The sequence below is a fragment of the Leucoraja erinacea genome, chromosome 7 (assembly GCF_028641065.1).
Source record: "Leucoraja erinacea ecotype New England chromosome 7, Leri_hhj_1, whole genome shotgun sequence".
NCBI classification, from domain to species: Eukaryota; Metazoa; Chordata; class Chondrichthyes; order Rajiformes; family Rajidae; genus Leucoraja; species Leucoraja erinaceus.
Window position 1 is genome coordinate 4,235,784 of NC_073383.1, and position 21,887 is coordinate 4,257,670.

Consider the following 21,887-nt stretch of genomic DNA (forward strand, 5'->3'; position numbering starts at 1 on the left):
TCAATACTTTTTTTATCGGTAGGTTTAGTCGTAGTAGGCCGTAATAGGTCGGCATGTTAGTCGTAGGTATTCAAGGGTAGTCGAAGGTAGTCCAAGGCAGTTGAAGGTAGTCTTCATCATAGTTGAAGGGAGGTCGAAGGAGATCGAAGGAGAAAGAGGTCTTCACTCTCCACTATTCAGTGTCCAATTTTCCCGAAGTTAGTCGTAGCTAGTCGAAGCTGGTCTTCAACATAGTCGAAGGAGATCTTCTACATAGTTGAAGGAGGTCTTCAACATGTCATTTTTTTATACTCTTCTAAATTCGCCAATTAGGTCACCCAAGTGGGACAGCCCCTTTATGACCATTCCAAAATATGTAATTGGCTGTTAAACCACTTGGACTGCTCTGAAAGAGGTCTAATTGCCTGAAGAAGATTATCTTCAATAGTTTATATTTTGAAAGACTAGGTAGCTATAATGTGTAGGGAGGAACTGCAGATGCTGGTTTACACCGAAGATAGACACAAAAAGCTGGAGTAACTCAGTGGAACAGGCAACATCTCTGGAGAGAAGGAATGGGTGATGTTTCGGGTGAGAGAATGAGAGTCAGGGGAGAGGGAGGCACAGAGATAAGGAAATGCGAGGTGTGAAAATGAAACATTAAAAGAGATAAAGTTCAAGAAAAATGTAGAATAGATCGTTGTTAGCCAGGAGAAGGCGACACCAAAGCAAACAGAAATAAAATGAATGGGTTTCACGTTGACTTGTTGGTATGGATAGAGGGTTGTGGTGGAAGGTAGACTGGGCTTATATTCACTGGAATTTAGAAGGATAAGAGGGGATTTTATAGATGCATATAAAATTATTAAGGCTAGATGAGGAAAAATTATCCTGATTTTGGGGGAGTTCAGAACCAGGGGTCACATTTTAAGAATAAGGGGTAGGCCATTTAGGACTGTGATGAGGAAAAAAATGTTCACTCAGAGAGTTGTGAATCTGTTGAATTCTCTGCCACAGAAGGCAGTGAAGGCCAATTCACTGGATGTATTCAACAGATAGTTAGATAGAGCTCTAAGGGCTAACAGAATCAAGGGATATGGGGAGAAAGCAAGAACAGGTTACTGATTTTGGATGATCAGCCATGATCATATTGAATGGTGGTGCTGGCTCGAAGGGTTGAATGGCCTACTCCTGCACCTATTTTCTATGTTTCTAGATATTCTAGGTGTAGGCCTGCAGTTTTGCAGGGATCTTTGCTGGGAACTGCACTGTTAGTGATTTATATAAATGACCCAGACATAAATATAGATGGGTTGGTGAGTAAGTTTGCTGATGACACCAAAATTGGAGGAATTGCAGACAGTGAGGAATGCCATTAGAAGGTGCAGTGGAATAGAGACCAGTTGCAGAAATGGGCAGAGAAATGCCCGATGGAATTTAACCGATCAAGTGTGAGGTGCTGCACTTTGGGAGATTGAATGTGAGGAGAGAGTATACAGTTAAAGGCAAAACCCTTAACAGCATTGATGGGCCGAAGTTTCTCAGAGTCCAAGATTATAGTTCACTGAAGGTGGCAGCACAAGTAGGTAGGGTGGTGAAGAAGACATATGTTATTATTGCTTGGGACATTGTCTTCATTGGTGGGGACATTATCTTCATTGCTAGGTACCTTGTCTTTATTGCTGGGGACATTGAATATAAGGGGGTCAGGAAGTCCTGGTGCAGCTCTATAGGACTTTGGTTAAGTTGCGTTTGGAGTATTAGGTGCCGTTGTGGTCCCCCCATTACAGGAGAGGGTGTAAAGCAGGTTTATCAGAATGCTGCCTGGATCAGCCACTCAGAGAGGTTGGATAGAGTTGGATCATTTTCTCTGCAATGAAGGAGGTTGAGGGGAAACTTGATAGAAGTATATAACAAAATTTAAATTTATTTTATTTTTATTCTTATTTTATTATTATTAACTTTTATTTTTTTTCTTTAGTTTAGGGGGTTTCGTTTTTCCTTTTTTCTTTATCTTTTTGTCTTTTTATCTTTGTGTTTTTTTTTACATTTATAAGTTTCCTTTTAAAGATTTAACTGTGTTTACATTCTATATTCAATGTGTATTTTGACACTGGTCTCATATTAGGTTATACCTGTTATTAATGTAATCCTAATCTCTATGTATCAATATCATTGTTATGTTTATCATTATTCTTTTTGCTCTGTTTTTTATGTTTTATTTTTGTTTTTTTGGAAAAAACGCAATAAAAAGAAGTATATAAAACGATGGGAGGCATTCATAGGATAGAGAGTCAGAACATTTTTCCCAGGGTGGAAATGGCCAACACAAAAGGCGAGAGGGGGAGAGTTGAATGGAGATGTGCGGGGAAGCTTTTCCCACAGAGACTGGTGGAGGTCTGGAGCACATTGTAAGGGTGGTGGTGGAAGCAGATGCGATAGTGGCATTTAAGGGATTTTTAGATAGGCACATGGAATTGCAAGGAATAGAGAGATATGGATCATAGATGGGGTGATGAGATCAGCTTAGCTAGGCATCATGTTCTGCTGGGCTGTCCTGTTCTATTTTGCATGTTCTACCTGCTACTTAGTAACACTGGCAATGACACCTTTCCCCACTTGATAACAATTGACGGTAGATTTCACTAGGCAATGATTAGGCCACAGTTTAAGAATGAGGAGTAAGGCATTTAACATGGAGATGAGGAATCACTTTTTCATACAGAGAGTTGTGAGTCTGTGGAATTCTCTGCCTCAGAGGGCGGTGGAGGCCGGTTCTCTGGATCCTTTCAACAAAGAGCTAGATAGGGCTCTTAAAGATAGCGGAGTCTTGGGATATGGGGAGAAGGCAGGAACGGGGTACTGATTGTCGATGATCAGCCATGATCACATTGAATGGCGGTGCTGGCTTGAAGGGTCGAATGGCCTACTCCTGCACCTATTGTCTACTGTCTATTGATTCGTGATTCACACAGAATAGATTCAACCCTATTTGTCACAAGTCACAATCGTTCACATGGCTGGGGAGATGTTAGTGCTGTAAATATACTCTAATAGCTTGGCTAGATGTGTTTGGTCATTTTAGAAACACCAATTTTCAGTATTACAGCCAGGATATTAGTTTTAGTTTAGCGTTACAGCATGGAAACACATCCCTTGGTCCGCTGAATCTGGGCCGACCATCGATTGATCACTCAATCACACAATAATTCTACACAGTCCATTTACGCTAGGGGCAAGTTACAGAGGTCAATTAACCTAAAATCCTGCAACGTTTTTGGATCGTGGGAGGAAACCGCATGTGGAAAAGCGCATCAATTATTTGTAGATTGGTGTGAGCAGGTCAACTAAGTTTATCCCACGTGTAGGAAGGAACTGCAGATGCTGGTTTTATACCGAACTATACACAAACTGCTAGGTTAACTCAGCGGGACACGCAGCATCTCTGGAGAGAAGGAATATGTGATGTTTTGGATCAAGACCCTTCTTCAGAATGAATCTCAAGGGAGAGGGAGGCACAGAGGTAAGGATGGGGAAGGTGTCAAAACAAGACATCAAAAGAGATGTGGATCAAGGAAGATGAAATGTGGAATAGACCATTGTTAGCTAGGAGAAGTTGACAAAGAAGCGTACAGAGATAAAATGTAATCAGGTGGACAGTCAGACTGGCCGGAGAACTGGGAATGGGGAGGGATGGAGAGAGAGGGAAAGCAAGGGTTACTTGAAGTTAATATTCATACCGTTGGGATGTAAGCTGTCCAAGTGAAATATCTCTTTGATGTCTCATATTGACACCTTCCCGTTCCCTATTGCTTTGTCTCCCCCTCCCCTGACTTTCTGAAGAAGTCTGAAGAATGGTCTCGACCCGAAACATCTGGATAGACCCCGGTCGCGCGCGGCGTCCCAGGATTTTGGGATTCACAAAATCTTCGCGCAACCCCTGCGTGACGCGCAAATGACGCTTAAGTGGGACAGGCCCTTAAGTTTCACCCACATGTTATTTCACTCATGGCCTGTTGCAGATCCAGCCTGAGAGCTGGGTTCCTCAGGACCCATCAAACTAGGTGTGTGATGTTAATGCAAAGCCACTTTTGGTGATTGACATTGAAGTTTCCTGTCTGTATATTCTCTGCTCTTGCTTCTTTCCTCGATTCTTCTCTGCATTCAAAAGGGAAGCGCGCTGATGAGGGAGAATAGTAGGTGATAATCTGGAGAAATTACCATGCCAATATTTGACCTGATATCGTAAGGCTTCATGGGATCTCGCGTCATTGATCAAACCCACAGATTTAGTTGCTTCAATATGTTTAGGGGTAACATGAGGCAGAACTTCTTTACTCAGAAAGTGGTAGCTGTGTGGAATGAGCTTCCAGTGGAAGTGGTGGAGGCAGGTTCGATTTTATCATTTAAAAATAAATTGGATAGGTATATGGACGGGAAAGTAATGGAGGGTTATGGTCTGAGTGCAGGTATATGGGACTAGGTGAGAGTAAGTGTTCGGCAAGGACTAGAAGGGCCGAGATGGCCTGTTTCTGTGCTGTAATTGTTATATGGTTATATGGTTTATTAACTGAAATGCCCGATGTGTCTGTCCAGACTATGAGACAGAAGTGTCCAACATGTTGTAACGATTTATTCTGTGAGGGCGACACCTTTTTAAAGCACATACATTTTACTTTTATTTTCCATTCATATTAATCGAAGGCTCAAGTTACATTCATTTTGGCCAGAGCAATTAAACGGCATGACGTTCAATGCTTAGAGTTCATTCACAGAGGCAGAATCTTAATTGAATCAGCTCTAAGAGACTGCCAATGATATCATGACCTCTGAAGACACAAAGTGCTGGAGGAACTCAGTGGGTCAGGCAGCTCTGTCAGCAGACTATTTGTAAGCAAGTGACTTGATGGCATGACTGATTATTCCCTTCCCTTGTTCGAGAGTAAACTAATAGAGTGGTAATAGTCCGTTTTGGATTTTCCTGCTTCTTGGGGATAGGACATATCTGGCCAATTGTCCACAGTGCTGGGTAGTTGTAACTGTTCTGTGATAGCTTGGCCAAGGGGCATGGCATATTCTGAAGCATGTCTTCAACGTTATTAAAGCCATTGTGCCATAGAGTGATACAGTGTGGAAACAGGCCCTTCGGTCCAACTTGCCCACACCAGCCAACATGTCACAGTGACACTAGTCCCACCTGCCTGCGTTTGGTCCATATCCCTCCAAACCTGCCCTATGCATGTACCTGTCCAGCTGTTTATTAAACATTGGGATAGTGTCTGCCTCAACTACCTCCTCTGGCACCATGTTCCATACACCCACCACCCCTTGTGCGAAAAAGTTACACCTTAGATTCCTATTCAATCTTTCCCCTTCACCGTAAACCGATTGGCAGCTTGTTTTGCAGTGCCCATGGCCTTTGATGTATCCAATGCTTTTAGCCATTTCTTGACATTACGGAGAGTGAATCAAATTGACTGACAATTGGTATTGATAATGCTGGGCACCAGTGAATGAGGTCAAGATCTGCTTTTGGACTTCTGGTTGAAGATTCTTACAAATGCTTCAGCTTTCCATTTTGTTCTGAACTGCTGGGCTCTCCCTTTGTAGAGGACGGGGATATTTGTGGAGCATCTTCCTCCAATAAGTTGTTTCATTGTCCGTCACCATTCCCAACTGAATGTGATAGGACTGCACTGCTTTGATGTGACCGGTTGACTTGGAAACAGGCCCTTTGACCAAACTCATCCCTGACAACTAAGATCACCCCCTAAGTTAGTTCCATTTCCCTATGTTTGGCCCACATCCTTCTTATCCTATCCTAAGTATGTACCTATCCAAATGTATTTTAAATGTTATTAATGGACCTGCTTCAACTGCTTCCTCTGACAGCTCTTTCATATACCCACCTCAGTTGCCAAAAGAGCTGGGTGGCATAAGATTGCATGGGAGGTCTTGGTCAGTGGCATGTAGATCAAAGCACATCAGGTTTCCTTTAAATATATTGATGACTTTTGGTTCTGTTGTCCTAAGTCACACCACCATTTGGGGGAAAATAATTTATGCAATTCTCCTCTATTCCTTCTATCTAGAACCTTCACCCCACATCTACCAAATTTTGGATCTCTCTGCTATTGTCTTTATTTCACTCTGTCTATACCTCTTATAATTACATACATCACCATTTTATCTGCAATTCATTCTCCTCTGTTCCCAAGAACAAATCTCCTTACGAGACAATCTCTCCTCTGAAGCTAAATTCTCTACCTCGACAATTCAAAAATCTTGTGAATCCCTTCTGTACCATTTTGAAAGTGTAACGGGCCTGCCATAGTCGTAGCAGGTCGCCGAGAAACCAGCGACTGGACCCCCCTTCGACATAAAATTTGAAATAGAATCGTTACGTTAACAAAAAAAAACTGAAGTCAGCACCAGGGAAACCTACATCACCTGGCAACAAGTACATTAACCTGGCAACAACCACGACAGCACCTACGCCAGAAGAAGTCAAGCTGCGCTCATTGGCGTCAAACCCACTGTCGGCGAAATGTTTTTAACATGTTGAAAATCCAGCGGCGATCAGAAAGACGCTAGGGCTCTTTCGGCGACTGAGGAGACGACTCACGGCCATACAGGTGACACCCCGGCGACCATATGGCGACAACCTGGTCACCGGCAGTCGTCTAAAAAATCGGCTAAGCCGGACAGGCCCTTAACATTTAAGCTCCGGTGAGTTGAATCTCCTCAAAAACAGCGCTGTGATTGGAACACTATGGATGATGGGCGAAGTCCACGACGTCAAATCCATATGGATGATGGGCAAAGTCCAGAACTAGGGGTCACATTTTAAGGATAAGAGATGAGAAGAGTATTTTAGGACCGAGATGAGAAAATCACTTTTTACACAGAGTGGTGAATCTGTGGAATTCTCTACACAGAAGGTAGTTGAGGCCAGTTCATTGGCTATATTTAAGAGGGAGTTAGATGTGGCCCTTGTGGCTAAAGTGATCAGGGGGTATGGGGAGAAGGCAGGGATGGGATACTGAGTTGGATGATCAGCCATGATCATATTGAATGGCGGTGCAGGCTCGAAGGGCCGAATGGCCTACTCCTGCACCTATACTCCATATTTCTATGTTTCTATGATGTCAAATCCATAGTAGTAAAACTGGAGAGAAATAAAAGTGATATGAAATTGAGCAAGTATTTAAATTATGAACTGGTTGCTGACTAAGCGGGTACGTTATGGTCTAAATACAAGTATGAAAAATGATACAACATATTACAACATGATACAACATATTACAAAATGATACAACAAGAGTTGCTTCTTTTCTCCAGTAGAGATGTTGTATTATTATTATTGTACCAACTGCATCTGCTAATGGCTAACATTAGGTTATATTTTCCAGTTTTGCCAAAACTATTGGGCAAGAAAGACATTGTGTTCCTCATTGATGCATCGGATAATGTCCGGAACACAGACTTTCATCATGTCCGTGATTTCATCACATGGATACTGGGGAATCTTGGACTTGGACGTGATGGAATACAAGTGGGTCTGGTGCAGTACAGCAATTATGCAGAGACTGAATTCTATCTGAACACTTATTCTTCAGAAGATGAAATTGTGACTCACATGCAAGGGCTTAGACAGAGGGGTGGGATGCCACTTAATACAGGGGCAGCTCTGGACTACGTCCTTACGAATCACTTCAGCAGATCCTCGGGAAGCAGGAAAGACGAAGGAGTTCCTCAGATATTGGTGCTGATCATGGCTGGAAGATCCAGGGATTACCCCCGGCACTCGGCAGATGCACTGAAGCGAGCTGCTGTCACCGTCGTTGTTGTGGGAACTCGGGACACAGACCCAGCGCAGGTGAAGGAGATCGCAAGCCAGCCCAGTTTGAGCCACAATGTGGAGGAATTCCGCTCTCTGCCCAACTTACAAGATCAGCTGATGGTATCATTGTCAACTCTGCCCGCTGCACGAGAAACCACTCGCCAACAGCCCACAGTTCCCATCAGACCAGGTACCCCACTTAATCTGCTGTGTTTGTCGTGTAATCTCTTCAACTTGTGTTTGTTGTGTAACTCCTTCAACACAAAGGAGTTCTACACAAGGTTTTAGTGCTGGATAAAACATTCTAGTGTTTCTGGCATTGAGAAACTGAATTTTTCTGTGGAAATGTGTATTTATGAAATATCACTGAGGTAAGCATTTCTTGACTGAATTAACAAATATGTAATGCTCCTAATAATGAATGAAGGAAGTTAAATAGAAACATTATCCGGCAGATGTTGATTTGAACAATTTATGCACCTTTCATCTAAAATGAAGCATGATTTTGGTCCCCACTCTACTAAAATGAGATTTTGGTGCTAGAATGCATGTAGAAGGGATTCATGGTCAGATCTGAGATGAAGGGCTTTATTTACAAGGAGAGTTTTCTATAGGGAGTGATTGTTCTCAGTGGAGCTTAGAAGATGCCCTTGCTGAGATTTGTAAAATTCCAAGGGGCATCGAGAGGATAAATACTTATCTAAGTTCCATGTTATCTGCCGCACTGTAAGATTTTGGCACATGGGCTGACTGTCTATACAGCAGATGATGAAGTTTCAATGGTAGGGGGAAAATACTGACTTCTGGAAAGATGGTGGCAGGTTTGTGCTCCACAGCACTTCATATAATGGGACTTCACTGGGGTACACTCCAACTATCCTAATTATCTAATGGAGGCGAGGTTTGTGGACTCCAATATTAAATCACTCTAAACATCTGATATCCACTTGCTGCTGCATGGTAGCCAGCTGGCCTTGCATTGCAGCAGTCTGAGCTTTCACTGCTGTGCTCAAGTGGTTGCAGCCGGTGCTGCAATGGAAGTTGCGATATTAGTCAATCGGCATCATGTCATGGTCAGGTCCACACTGTGTTCATGCAGTCAAGGCAATTTCCAGGCTGGAAAGCAATGCCTCAAAGATCATAAGGTCATAAGGTCATAAGCGATAGGAGCAGAATTAGGCCATTCAGCCCATCAAATCAACTTCACCATTTAATCATGGCTGATCTATCTCTCCCTCCTAACCCCAATTTCCTGCCTTCTCCCTGCAGCCCCTAACACCCGCATTAATCAAGAATCTATCTATCTCGGCCTTAAAAATATCATTGACATCCTCCACAGCCTCCTGTGGCAAATCATCCCACAGATTCATCATCCTCTGACTAAAGATCTGCTCAAAGTCTTGAAACATTGGTAGCCACAGCCCTGACATTGAGCACAAGCTTTTTCACAACTCTACAAATTCACCTAGCATTTCATCGTGCAGACCCATCACGGTGTTTTCTATTGCCTGCCCCATTAAAGTCTTCACCTGAACTATGTGGAACCAAAAGAAACGTGTGGCTTTGCCCACGGGCAAGTTGGCACCGACACCTTCCATGCCCCTGGCTGCAGATGTCACCTGCGAGTGGTAGAGGAATGAGCATTTGCTATGAAGCAGAGGCCTGTTGTGGTGAGGCTTAAAGCAGGCATGGCTAAGTAGACCCCAGCACATATAGTGCAATTCTAGCTCCAGGGAGAAGCCTTGTATCCAAAGTGTTTACTTCATAGCAACTTCTCCTTTAAACCCCCATACCCTGGCTGATTGCAATCCATGCTCCAAGTCCATTTACCAAATGAACCAGTGCTTGAAGACCTGCAATCATTGAAGGTTTAGCAAAGCTGTACTGAGAGAAGTATAAAGGGCCAAAATGTATATTGAGCCCCCTTTCGAATGTTTCCAATGCAATTGTAATTAAGGGGCTGTCCCACTTGGGCGACCTAATTGGCGAGTTTAGATGAGTTTAAAAAAATGACATGTTGAAGACCTCCTTCGACTATGTAGAAGACCTCCCTCAACCTCCTTCAACTATGTTGAAGACTAGCTTCGACCAGCTATGACTAACCGGGAAAATTGGACACCGAATAGTGGAGAGTGAAGACGACCTCCTTCGATCTCCTTCGACTATGATGAAGACTATCTATGACTTCCTTCGACTACCCTCAATTACCTACGACTAACTTGCCGACCTACTACGACTAAAGCTACGAGTAAAAGAAGTATTGATTTTTTCCATGGTGACCTTTTTTACTCACGGGCATTTTTTAACATGTTGAAAAACACGCCGCAAACTAGCTGAGGCCTCAAGTGCGCGGAGACCACCCTCGAGCATGAAGGAGAGTTATGAAGACCTCCTACCACCTCGTATCGACCATGCTGCGAGTATGAGTCGAGGGCAAACTCACCAGAACTCGCGGATTCGGTCGCCCAAGTGGGACAGGCTCTTAATTACAATTGCATTGGAAACATTCGAAAGGGGGCTCAATATACATGACCAGGCGTGGGTTCGAAACCCACTTCTGACACCATGTAAAGAGGAGTCATAACACACTGTGTCTTCACTACTGTTTATTCATGATACACATACGTTGCTGCCCTAGCTGTTCGTGGTCTGTCACCGGAACTAGAGAGAGGGATCAATGGGTGGGAAGGTTGTAATTATACTTGTGATATGGGGAGTGGTTAGTAGTGATGAGGTCACTATGTTAAAGGTACATGCACATCTCATCTACTGTCATGACAAACAGGGGGCATTACAAGTGATTCTCTGGCTATGACTAAACAGTTTTTTATGTAGCCAGAGGAAATGACTGAAGTATCAAAGGCAAGAGAACATTACACTAGTTAGGCATAAAAAGCTGGAGTAACTCAGCTGGACAGGCAGCATCTCTGGAGAGAAGGGATGGGTGACGTTTCTGGTCGAGACCCTTCTTCAGTCTGGCCACTCACCATGCAGCACACCAACGCCTCTACTTTCTTAGAGGCTTAGGATGTTCGGCATGTCCCCTACAACTCTCACCAATCTCTACAGATGCACCATAGAAAGCATTTTAGCTGGGATGCATCACAGCTTGATTTGGGAACAGCTCCATCCGAGACCGCAAGAAATGGCAGTAAATTGTGGACGCAGCCCAGACCATCACACAAACCAACCTCCCTTCTATTGACTCCATTTATACCTCACGCTGCCTCGGCAAGGCCAGCAGCATAATCATGGACAAGTCGCACCCTGGCCACTCCCTCTTCTCCCCTCTCCCATCAGGCAAAAGGTACAGAAGTGTGAAAACGCACACCACCAGATTCAGGGGCAGTTTCTTCCCAGCTGTTGTCAGGCAACTGAACCATCCTACCATGCCCAGAGAGCAGTGCTGAACTACTATCTACCTTGACCCTCGGACTATCCTTAACCAGACTTTGCTGGCTTTATCCTTCACTAAACGTTATTCCCTTATCATCTATCTATAGGCTGTAAATGGCTGGATTGTAATCCTGTGTCGACTGACTGGTTAGCACGCAACAAAGCTTTTCACTGTACCTCGGTACACGTGACAATAAACTAAACTAAACCAACTGGTCTCATCAGAATGGCGACATTTCCAAACTTGGGAAGAGGTGCCAATTCAATGGTAATAGAGTTGATGGAGAAGGAAAAATGTCGGGATGAGTTCTGGATGGGCATTAAGAGAGATAGGAGAGTGGGGAAAGATGTAACCTCACTGCTGTGGCAGGGAAATTACAGAGGCCTGTGTATTAGAGTTAGAAGAGCAATGCTGAGACCATAACCAGTTTTGCATTTGAGCAGAATAGCCTGCTTTTTGCTATATATTTTATGAATACTATGAAACAAATTATTAAACTAATCCACTGCAACCAACATGGCGAACTATTGTAGCCATATAGCTGACATTATATATATTTGTTTCACTTGTAGTGGAAGAAGCCGTGAAAAGAGACATTGTATTTCTCATTGATACATCTGTGTTACTACTATTGTACCTATTGTATCTGCTAATGGATAACGTTAGGTTTTATTTTCCAGTTTTGCCAAAACTATTGGGCAAGAAAGACATTGTGTTCCTCATTGATGCATCGGATAATGTCCGGAACACAGACTTTCATCATGTCCGTGATTTCATCACATGGATGCTGGGGAATCTTGGACTTGGACGTGATGGAATACAAGTGGGTCTGGTGCAGTACAGCAATTATGCAGAGACTGAATTCTATCTGAACACTTATTCTTCAGAAGATGAAATTGTGACTCACATGCAAGGGCTTAGACAGAGGGGTGGGATGCCACTTAATACAGGGGCAGCTCTGGACTACGTCCTTACGAATCACTTCAGCAGATCCTCGGGAAGCAGGAAAGACGAAGGAGTTCCTCAGATATTGGTGCTGATCATGGCTGGAAGAGCCAGGGATTACCCCAGGCACTCGGCAGATGCACTGAAGCGAGCTGCTGTCACCGTTGTTGTTGTGGGAACTCGGGACACAGACCCAGCGCAGGTGAAGGAGATCGCAAGCCAGCCCAGTTTGAGCCACAATGTGGAGGAATTCCGCTCTCTGCCCAACGTACAAGATCAGCTGATGGTATCATTGTCAACTCTGCCCGCTGCACGAGAAACAACTCGCCAACTGCCCACACTTCCCATCAGACCAGGTACCCCACTTAATCTGCTGTGTTTGTCGTGTAATCTCTTCAACTTGTTTTTGTTGTCCTTAGACACGAAGGAGTTCTACACAAGGTTTTAATGCTGGATAAAAAATTCTAGTATTTCTGGCATTGATGTCGTTAATGACATGTTTTATTTGATCAACGTTTTTATGTTGTCAGGTAAGTTAAGGGCCTGTCTCACTTGGGCGTCATTTGCACGTCATTTACGCGCCATCATTTACACGTCACGAGGAGCGTGTCATGACGCGCACGTGATGCTCGCATGGCGTGAATTACGTGCGCCTGTCACGTGGTGAGGCGTGGTAGTGTAGGCAGTGACGCACGGTCGCGCGCGGGGCCCCAGGATATTGGGATTCACAAAATGTTCGCGCGCCACCTGCAAATGATGCCCAAGTGGGACTGGCCCTTTAGTGTAAGGTAACGTGTTGATTTGCAACCTACATGGAGCATTATTAAACAGTGACTCCAAAGGTTATTTTGAACCAGGCTGTAACATAGGATAAGCACAATAAAACCAGGCTTGTGATTGCAAAAACACGGAGTGGACAAGGGTGGTTGAATATTGTATAGTTCATGGGATGTAAACCGGAAGAACAGTGGGCGACACAGCGGCAGATTTACTGCCTTACAGCGACAAAGATCTGGGTTCAATCCCGACTACGGGTGCTGTATGTGCAGAGTTTGTACGTTCTCCCCGTGACCCGCTTGGATTTTCTCAGAGATCTTCGATTTTTTCCCACACTCCAAAGACGTACAGGTTTGTAGGTTAATTGGCTAGGTATGAATGTAAAATTGTCGCTAGTGTGTGTAGGATAGTGTTATTGGCAGGGATCACTGATCAGTGCGAAATTAGTTGGCCAAAGGGCCTGTTTCCACGCTGTATCTCTAAACTAAACTAAACTAAACTAAACTAAACTAAACTAAACTAAACTAAACTAAACTAAACTCAAACTCCTCTCTCTTCGAAGTGAGGGGGAAGAGTTTGTCGTACTTCCATTATATTGAAGTACACCTTTGAGTCAAAGAGGAGGATCCGATAGGTCTGGCCATTCATTGTGATAATAGACAATAGACAATATGTGCAGGAGTTGACCATTGAGGGAGTGCAGCGTAGGTTTACAAGGCCCTTCGAGCCAGCACTACCATTCAATGTGATCATGGCTGAACATCACCAATCAGTACCCCGTTCCTGCCTTCTCCCCATATCCCCTGACTCCGCTATTTCTAAGAACCCTATCTAGCTCTCTTGAAAGCATCTAGAGAACCCGCCTCCACCACCCTCTGAGGCAGAGAATTCCACAGACTCACCACTCTCTGTGAGAAAAGGTGTTTACTCATCTCCGTTTTAAATGGCTTACTCCTTATTCCTAAACTGTGGCCCCCGGTTCAAGACTCCCCTAACATCGGGAACACGTTTCCTGCCTCTAGCGTGTCCAAACCCTTAATAATCTTATATGTTTCAATGAGATTGCCTCTCATCCATCTAAACTCCAGAGTGTACAAGCCCAACTGCTCCATTCTCTCAGCATATGAGAGTCCTGCCATCCCGGGAATTAACCTTGTAAACCTACGCTGCACTTCCTCAATAGAAAGAATGTCCTTCCTCAAATTAGGGGACCTAAACTGGATACAATACTGCAGGTTTGGCTCACTAGGGCTCTGTACAACTGCATAACTGCTTGATGGCAAAAACAGGAAAGCAGACTATTATCTAAATAGTGGCCGATTCGGAAAAGGGGAGATGCAGCGAGACCTGGGTGTCGCATTTGTGAGCAGTTTTGGGCCCTATATCTGAGGAGGGCTGTGCTGGCATTGGAGAGGGTCCAGAGGAGGTTTCCGAGAATTATCTCATGGATGATTTGGTTATTGTATGATGAGTGTTTAGCAGGACAGGGCACTGGGGGGCAGTGTTAGCTGTGAGGAGGATGCTAGGAGACTGCAAGGTGACTTGGATAGGCTGGGTGAGTGGGCAGATGTTTGGCAAATGCAGTATAATGTGGATAAATGTGAGGTTATCCATTTTGGTGGCAAAAACGGGAAAGCAGACTATTATCTAAATGGTGGCCGATTGGGAAAGGGGGAGATGCAGCGAGACCTGGGTGTCATGGTACACCAGTCATTCAAGGTAGGCATGCAGGTGCAGCAGGCAGTAAAGAAAGTGAATGGTATGTTGGCTTTCATAGCAAAAGGATTTGAGTATAGGAGCAAGGAGGTTCTACTGCAGTTGTACAGGGTCTTGGTGAGACCACACCTGGAGTATTGCATACAGTTTTGGTCTCCAAATCTGAGGAAGGACATTATTGCCATAGAGGGAGTGCAGAGAAGGTTCACCAGACTGATTCCAAGGATGTCGGTACTGTCTTATGAAGAAAGACTGGATAGACTTGGCTTATACTCTCTAGAATTTAGGAGATTGAGAGGGGATCTTATAGAAACTTACAAAATTCTTAAGGGGTTGGACAGGCTAGATGCAGGAAGATTGTTCCCGATGTTGGGGAAGTCCACGACAAGGGGTCACAGCTTAAGGATAAGGGGGAAATCCTTTAAAACCGAGATGAGAAACACTTTTTTCACACAATCTCTGGAACTCTCTGCCACAGAGGGTAGTTGAGGCCAGTTCATAGGCTATATTTAAGAGGGAGTTAGATGTGGCCCTTGTGGCTAAAGGGATCAGAGGGTATGGAGAGAAGGCAAGTACGGGATACTGAGTTGGATGATCAGCCATGATCATATTGAATGGCGGTGCAGGCTCGAAGGGCCAAATGGCCTACTCCTGCACCTAATTTCTATGTTTCTATAAGAACCTCTTTGCTCCTGTATTCGATTCCTCTCGTTATAAAGGCCAACATGCCATTCACTTTCTTCACTGCCTGTTGTACCTGCATGCTTACTTTCATAGACTAATGTACAAGGATCCCTTGATCCCGTTGTACTTCCCCTTTTCCCAACTTGACGCCATTTACATATTAATCTGCCTTCCTGTTTTTGCTACTAAAGTAGATAACGTCACATTTATCCGCTTAAACCTCATCTGCCATACATCTGCCCACTTCCCAACCTGTCCAAGTTACCCTGCATACTCATAGCATCCTCCTCACAGTTCACACTGCCACCCAGCTTTGTGTCATCTGCAAATTTGCTAATGCTATTTTGAATCCCTTTATCCAAATCATTGATGTATATTGTAAATAGCTGCGTCCCAGCACCGAGCCTTGCGTTACCCCACTAGTCACTGCCTGCCATTCTGAAAGGGACCCGTTAATCCCTACTCTTTGTTTCCTGTCTGCCAAACACTTATCTATCCATGTCAGCTTTCTACCCCCAATACCATGTGCCCGATCAGCCATGATTGAATGGTGGAGTAGACCTGATGGGCTGTATGGCCTATATGTTTCTATAATATACCCTCTCATCCTTCGAAATTCCAGTTAGTACAAGCACAGTCTTTCCAATCTTTCCTCATATGACAGTCCCGCCATCCCGGAGATTAACCTCGTGAACCTACGCTGTATTGCCTCAATAACTAGGATATCCTTCCTCAAATTAGAAGCCCAAAACGGCACACAATAACCCAGATGTGGTCTCACCAGGCCCCTGTACAACTGCAGAACGACCTCTTTGCTCCTATTCTCAAATCCTCAAATCCTCTCAGGTATCCTCCCTATCTTGTCCTCCAATATACTGGCCATCTTTCCTCCTCCCTCCGCAGACTTGGAGCAGGATGTTGATCCACAATGTGGTCACATCCCGTTTGCCTCCACAGATGCTGCATGAGCTGCTGAGTTCTTCCAGCAGTTTAATTTTCACCCCGGATTCCAGCACTTATGGTCTTCCGTGTATCCGAGCAGCAAAAATGAGCTTTGTTAGTGATAGCCACAACTCAACATCACTATGATCTTCTCGTATTGGTTAAAATTGAATTAACTTCAAATAATGAATAAGCAAGGAACCAACACTCAGCTCTGCTAATGCATGACACCAGATTCCCAAAACAGATTCTGTACTGCAAAGAGAATTCAGATCAAGTGACTAACGGTGTTCAAATGTGGTCGGTGCTGGTGCCGCTAATCTTCACGTTTTATGTAGATGATTTGGATGAGGGAATTGAAGGCTTTGTGGTTATGTTTGAGGATGATACAAAGATAGGTGGAGTGGAGCAGGTAGTGTAGAGTTAGCAGGAAGTCTGTAGAAGGACTTGGACAGGCTGGGAGAGTGGCAGATGGAATACAGCATAGCAAAGTGTGCAGTCATTCATCTTGGTAGTAGGAATAAAGGCGTAGACTATTTTCTAAATGGGAAGACGTGTCAGAAATCAGATATAATAAGGAGGATTCCCAAAAGGCTAATTTGCAAGTTGAATCAGTAATTAAGAATGCAGAGGCAATGTTAGCACGTATTGTAATACTGAGGCACTGGTCAGATCGCATTTGGAGTATTGTGAGCAGTTTTAGGCCCTATATCTGAGGAGGGCAGTGCTGGCATTGGAGAGGGTCCAGAGGAGGTTTCCGAGAATTATCTCATGGATGATTTGGTTATTGTATGATGAGCGTTTAGCAGGACAGGGCCTGTACACGCTGGGGATTAGAAGGATGAGAGGGCACCTTATTAAATCTTATCGAATAAGGAAGGGCCTGGATGAGTGGATGTGGAGAGGGTGTTTCCACTAGTGGGAGAGTCTAGAACCAGAGGTCATAGCTTCAGAATAAAAGGACATACTTTTATAAAGGGGATGAGGAGGAATTTCTTTCATCAGAGGGTGGTGAATCTGTGGAATTCATTGCCATAGACGGCTGTGGATGCCAAGTCATTGGGTATTTTTAAAGTGGCGATTCACAGATTCTTGATTAGTATGGGTGACAAAGGTTATGGGCAGGAGAATGGGGTTGAAAGGGAAGATAGATCGGCCATGATTGAATGGCGGAGTAGTTCAGCTTAATTCTGCACCTCTTGAACTTATGAAAAGTGTAATATTCTGCCAATCCTGCTGTTTCAGGAAGTCATATTTTCCAAGATGTAGATGTTAGAAATTCCAAGGTAGAATTAGAAATGATTAGAAATTCCAAGATAAGAATCAATGTTAGCTGTGAAATTCATCATATCAATCACAATCACAATCACAATAATACTTTATAAGCCATGTATGTTTTGCAACATAGGAGGAATTTCATTTGCCAAGTCAGTCACACAAATAAAAAGCAACGGAACACACAAAACACATTTTAATATAAACATCCACCACAGTGACTCCTCCACATTCCTCTATGATGGAAGGCTAAAAAAAAGTTCAAATCTGTTCCATTCATTGTTCTCTCGTGGTCGGGGACTTCGAGCCTTCCGTTGACGGGACAATCTTGACCACCATAGCCGGCGGCATTTGGGCCCTCCGCATCGGGGTGATCAGCTCCTGCATCGGGGGGATGTCAGCTCCCCCGCGCCGGCGATCGGACCCCGGTCGGGACTGATGAAACCTTTGCGTCATTGGAGCTCCTGACATCCACGGCCTCTCGTGTGACTGCGAGCTCCCGATGTAAAACCCCAGTCAAGGGATTGACTCCGATGTTAAGTCTATGCCCCACGGCAGGGCTCAAGGTCAGTCTGAGGAGGCCTCCAACTCCATCGATGGTAGGCCGCAGATTGACCGGAGATGCGATCCGGAAAATAATCGCATCTCCGGCAAGGTAAGAAACTGAAATAAAGTTTCCCCCAACCCCCACCCCCTGCCCCCACATAAAACAAACTGGATAACATTTACATAAACTTAACACACTCTAAAAATTAAAAAAAGATGAAAAAAAAGACAGACTGCCAATCATATCAGAGTAACTATGGGTTAACACAATAGACAGGATGTAGATGTCAGATCAACATCGATGTTTGCATTCAGACAGGCATGTTTTTAAGTCTTTGATTTAAAAATATACATAGCTGAGCTTTGCAGCACGTCCATTTGTAATAGCCGCCACACTCGTGTGGAATGGGCATGGGTCTTGGGGCCTTCTGCCAAAGTGCTTTCAAGCTGCCTGGATTTGATAGATGACATTGTGTGGAATCTAGCTGGAGAGACAAGAGTTGCAATGATTGTGAGATCCTATGGAATTCATTGAGGATCAAAAATTTGCAGATTAGGAGGGCAAGTTTTTCAAATATATATTTTGCATTAGTTTATTGTCTGTCATTATTTATATGTTTTAAATTAACATTTTGCTTTTCAATGCTTACATTTTTTTTTTACCACTTTAATTTGTTATTTGAATGCCAATCATTTTTAAACCTCCCACACTACAAAGACATATAGGTTTGTAGGTTAATTGGCTTGGTATAAGTGCAAATTGTCCCTGGTGTGTGTAGGATCATGCTGGTGTGCGGGGATCGCTGGTCGGTGTGGACTCGGTGGGCCAATCATTTTTAAATGCCACTTTTATTTTGTCAGAAACCTGATAAACTATATTTAGCTTTTAAATTGGCAAAGCCCGACTTCCAGCTTTGTCATCTATCAAAGCATATCGGAGAATGAGGTCTCAGCACCTCATCAGCAACAGCCCAATCCTGTTGGGGCCATTCTGTTGGACACAAGGATTGCAAAGAATGTCCATTAATGGAAAGAGGAATGTCCATTAAAGGAAAGAAAGAGAATGCCCATAAATGGAAAGAAAAATGGAAAGAGTACTTAAACTATCTTCTTCTTAGCGAGACCACACACGAGATTAGAAGTCTTCTCGGCATCTGCATACAATGGTGTCTGCCTTGTGCTTCTTGTGCGTAGCGATGGAAAGATTGGTGGAAACAGGGCTGCAACATGAATGCTCTTTCCTTGACCCCATTTAAACTATGATTAAGTCCTATCGCATTGCACAATGATGCTGATTCATGCATGATTTTCCTGTTTGCGGTGAGTAAGTTATTTGGAGAGGACGCATTGGAAAATGAGTGAAGTTTGTGATTGCATTGTTGATTGTGATGACAGTGGAACGTCTTCTACTTTTGTGGAAATATTGACCAAGGCTTGTTGTCATCTCTACTGCTTGTACACTGCCCGCAATAAATGATATTGTGTCTTTATTCCAGCTGGTGCAAACAAGAGAGATATAGTGTTCCTTATCGATGGATCGGATAACGTTGGGGCCACAAACGTTCAGTTTGTCCGCGAGTTTCTCACCAGCATAATCGAGAACCTCGACATTGGAAGTGACAGAGTTCAGATTGGTCTGGTACAGTACAGCAATTATGCAGAGACTGAGTTCTACCTGAACACCTACTCTTCAGAAGATGAGATCACGTCACACGTGGAAGGGTTTCAATTAAGAGGAGGAACAACATTGAACACTGGGGCAGCATTGGATTATGTCCTTAGAAACCACTTCACCAAATCTTCAGGTAGCAGGAAGGGCAAGGGTGTTCCCCAGTTATTGATACTCATCACTGCTGGGAGATCCAGAGACCATATCAAACCATCTGCCGATGCGCTGAAGCAAGCTGTTATAACGATCTTTGCCGTACGAACTGGGAACGCAGACACAGAGCAGCTAACGGAGGTGGCCAGTGACCCCAGTTTGCTCTTCAGCGTGGCGGAATTTCGCTCTTTGCCACATGTGATTGAACAAGTGATGACACCAATGGCTACGCTGACTGTCTCTCAAGTCCCTACCGAAAGTCCAACCGTTCCGAGCAAACAAGGTACTTCAAACTTTCTGTTGTACACAGTGCTATTGTACTTGTTGTCACACCTGTAGAATTCTAACTTACATTCTGCATCAAAACTAATTAATCAATAGCTAATTGGTACCATCAGCAATAATAATCATGTGAGTTGCTCTTGCCGTGGCTGATTGTATCACATTATATGCATATAAAATTAAAATGAATGGACCAACAAGGGGAGTGTACTCGATGTGCAAAATGCACTCCTTGCATCAAGTTTATCCTTAATGTCTTCCCTTATCATTACAACTGAAGCTGTATTCAAGTGATCTCAGAGAAAAAAGTAGCCAGGAGTTACAAATGAAAGAACTTTACAGGTGGTGACTGTTCAGTTGTGTATATGGCCATTTTCTTCCGAAATTGACTCCGGAAAGGCATAAAACAAATAACTCAACTCCCATTTACCTAAACCAAATTTGGTGTTCCACAGGGTGGGAGAACCTTACAAACACAATAGTCAGGAAAGGATGTCAGAGGTGATAGGAGCAGAATTAGGCCATTCAGCCCATCAGGTCTACTCCGCCATTCAATCATGGCTGATCTATCTTTCTCTCCGCCCGCCATTCTCCTGCCTTCAACCCGTAACCCCTGACACTCGTACTAATTATGAATCTATCTATCTCTGCTTTAAAAATATCCAGTGATTTGGCCTCCACAGCCTTCTGACTAAAGGTTACCAGGTTCTGCGGGTGATAGATACAATGGGAGATAGATAGATTGAACACCCTCTATTTCAATGATTGCTTATAGACACAGTTATTACAAAAGAAATGTGAATATAACTACAGCATATGCAAACTCCCACAATTTAAGCATGTTCTGCATCTATCAATAACTCATGGCACTACAAATGTGAAGGCACCACTGTCAAGAGTGTGATGCCTGATGCCAATCTGGTTGCGTTGAATGTGCAATAATGCATGGTGAGCAATTTGCAATGTCGAAACTCTTCTGTCTTCTCCCTTACACCTCAGCCTCCTTAAGGGCCTTTTTTCACAACCTTTTTTCCTCGTGGACATTTTCCATCGTTGAAAAAACGCCCCGACCTACTTGATGCCACGAGTACCTACGATTAGCATCACGACCTACCTACGACCTCCTACGATCTCATGACGACCATACTGCGAGTATGAGCCGGGGGCAAACTCGGCAGAGGTCGTGAGTTAGGTCGTGAAAGTGGGACAGGCCCTTTATTCTTAACCTTTCCTTATCTTTCCTTTCTTTCATCCAACCTTTCATTCTCCAGCCGATATCAGGCCTTTTAACCATTTTATTTAAGACAGAGAAGAGGTGATTTTTCGTTCTACTGGAGGATAGGGACTCTTTGATCCTCCCTCCTTTCCAAACTCAACTATGATGCCTGAACTCTTCCCCCCATGTCCATTCCATTGTCCTTTCCACCAAACATGATTCCCTGTCCTCTGCTCCCGCAACCCCAATCCTGTGTTTGTTCCTCCTCCTTGTTCTCTTTCTTCCCCAAATCCAATTCACCTCTTTTTCCTCTTTGATTCATACTCTGTCCCTGTCCTGTCTCTATCCCTGTCCTCCCCATTCTTAATCTCTGTCCTCTCCCCCTCTCATCCTGTTCCTATTCTTGCGCAATTTCACTCCAATCCCACGTTTAGTATTCCTCTCCCAAACCAAGCTGATTTTT

The 21,887-nt window shown here is 43.9% G+C and overlaps 1 protein-coding gene across 3 annotated transcripts in view; it reads left to right on the forward strand.

Moving 5' to 3' along the window:
- The window catches only part of col6a3 (collagen, type VI, alpha 3), a 246,465-nt gene that overhangs the window by 85,552 nt on the left and 139,026 nt on the right, over positions 1 to 21,887 (forward strand). The window contains exons 12-14 of one of the 3 annotated variants that reach the window (XM_055637668.1): positions 7,392 to 8,012; positions 11,900 to 12,520; positions 19,601 to 20,209. In XM_055637668.1, coding sequence (XP_055493643.1) covers positions 7,392 to 8,012; positions 11,900 to 12,520; positions 19,601 to 20,209 — 1,851 coding nt within the window. The remainder of the gene's footprint in view (positions 1 to 7,391; positions 8,013 to 11,899; positions 12,521 to 19,600; positions 20,210 to 21,887) is intronic. The other 2 variants (XM_055637667.1, XM_055637670.1) reach the window with 2 other exon arrangements.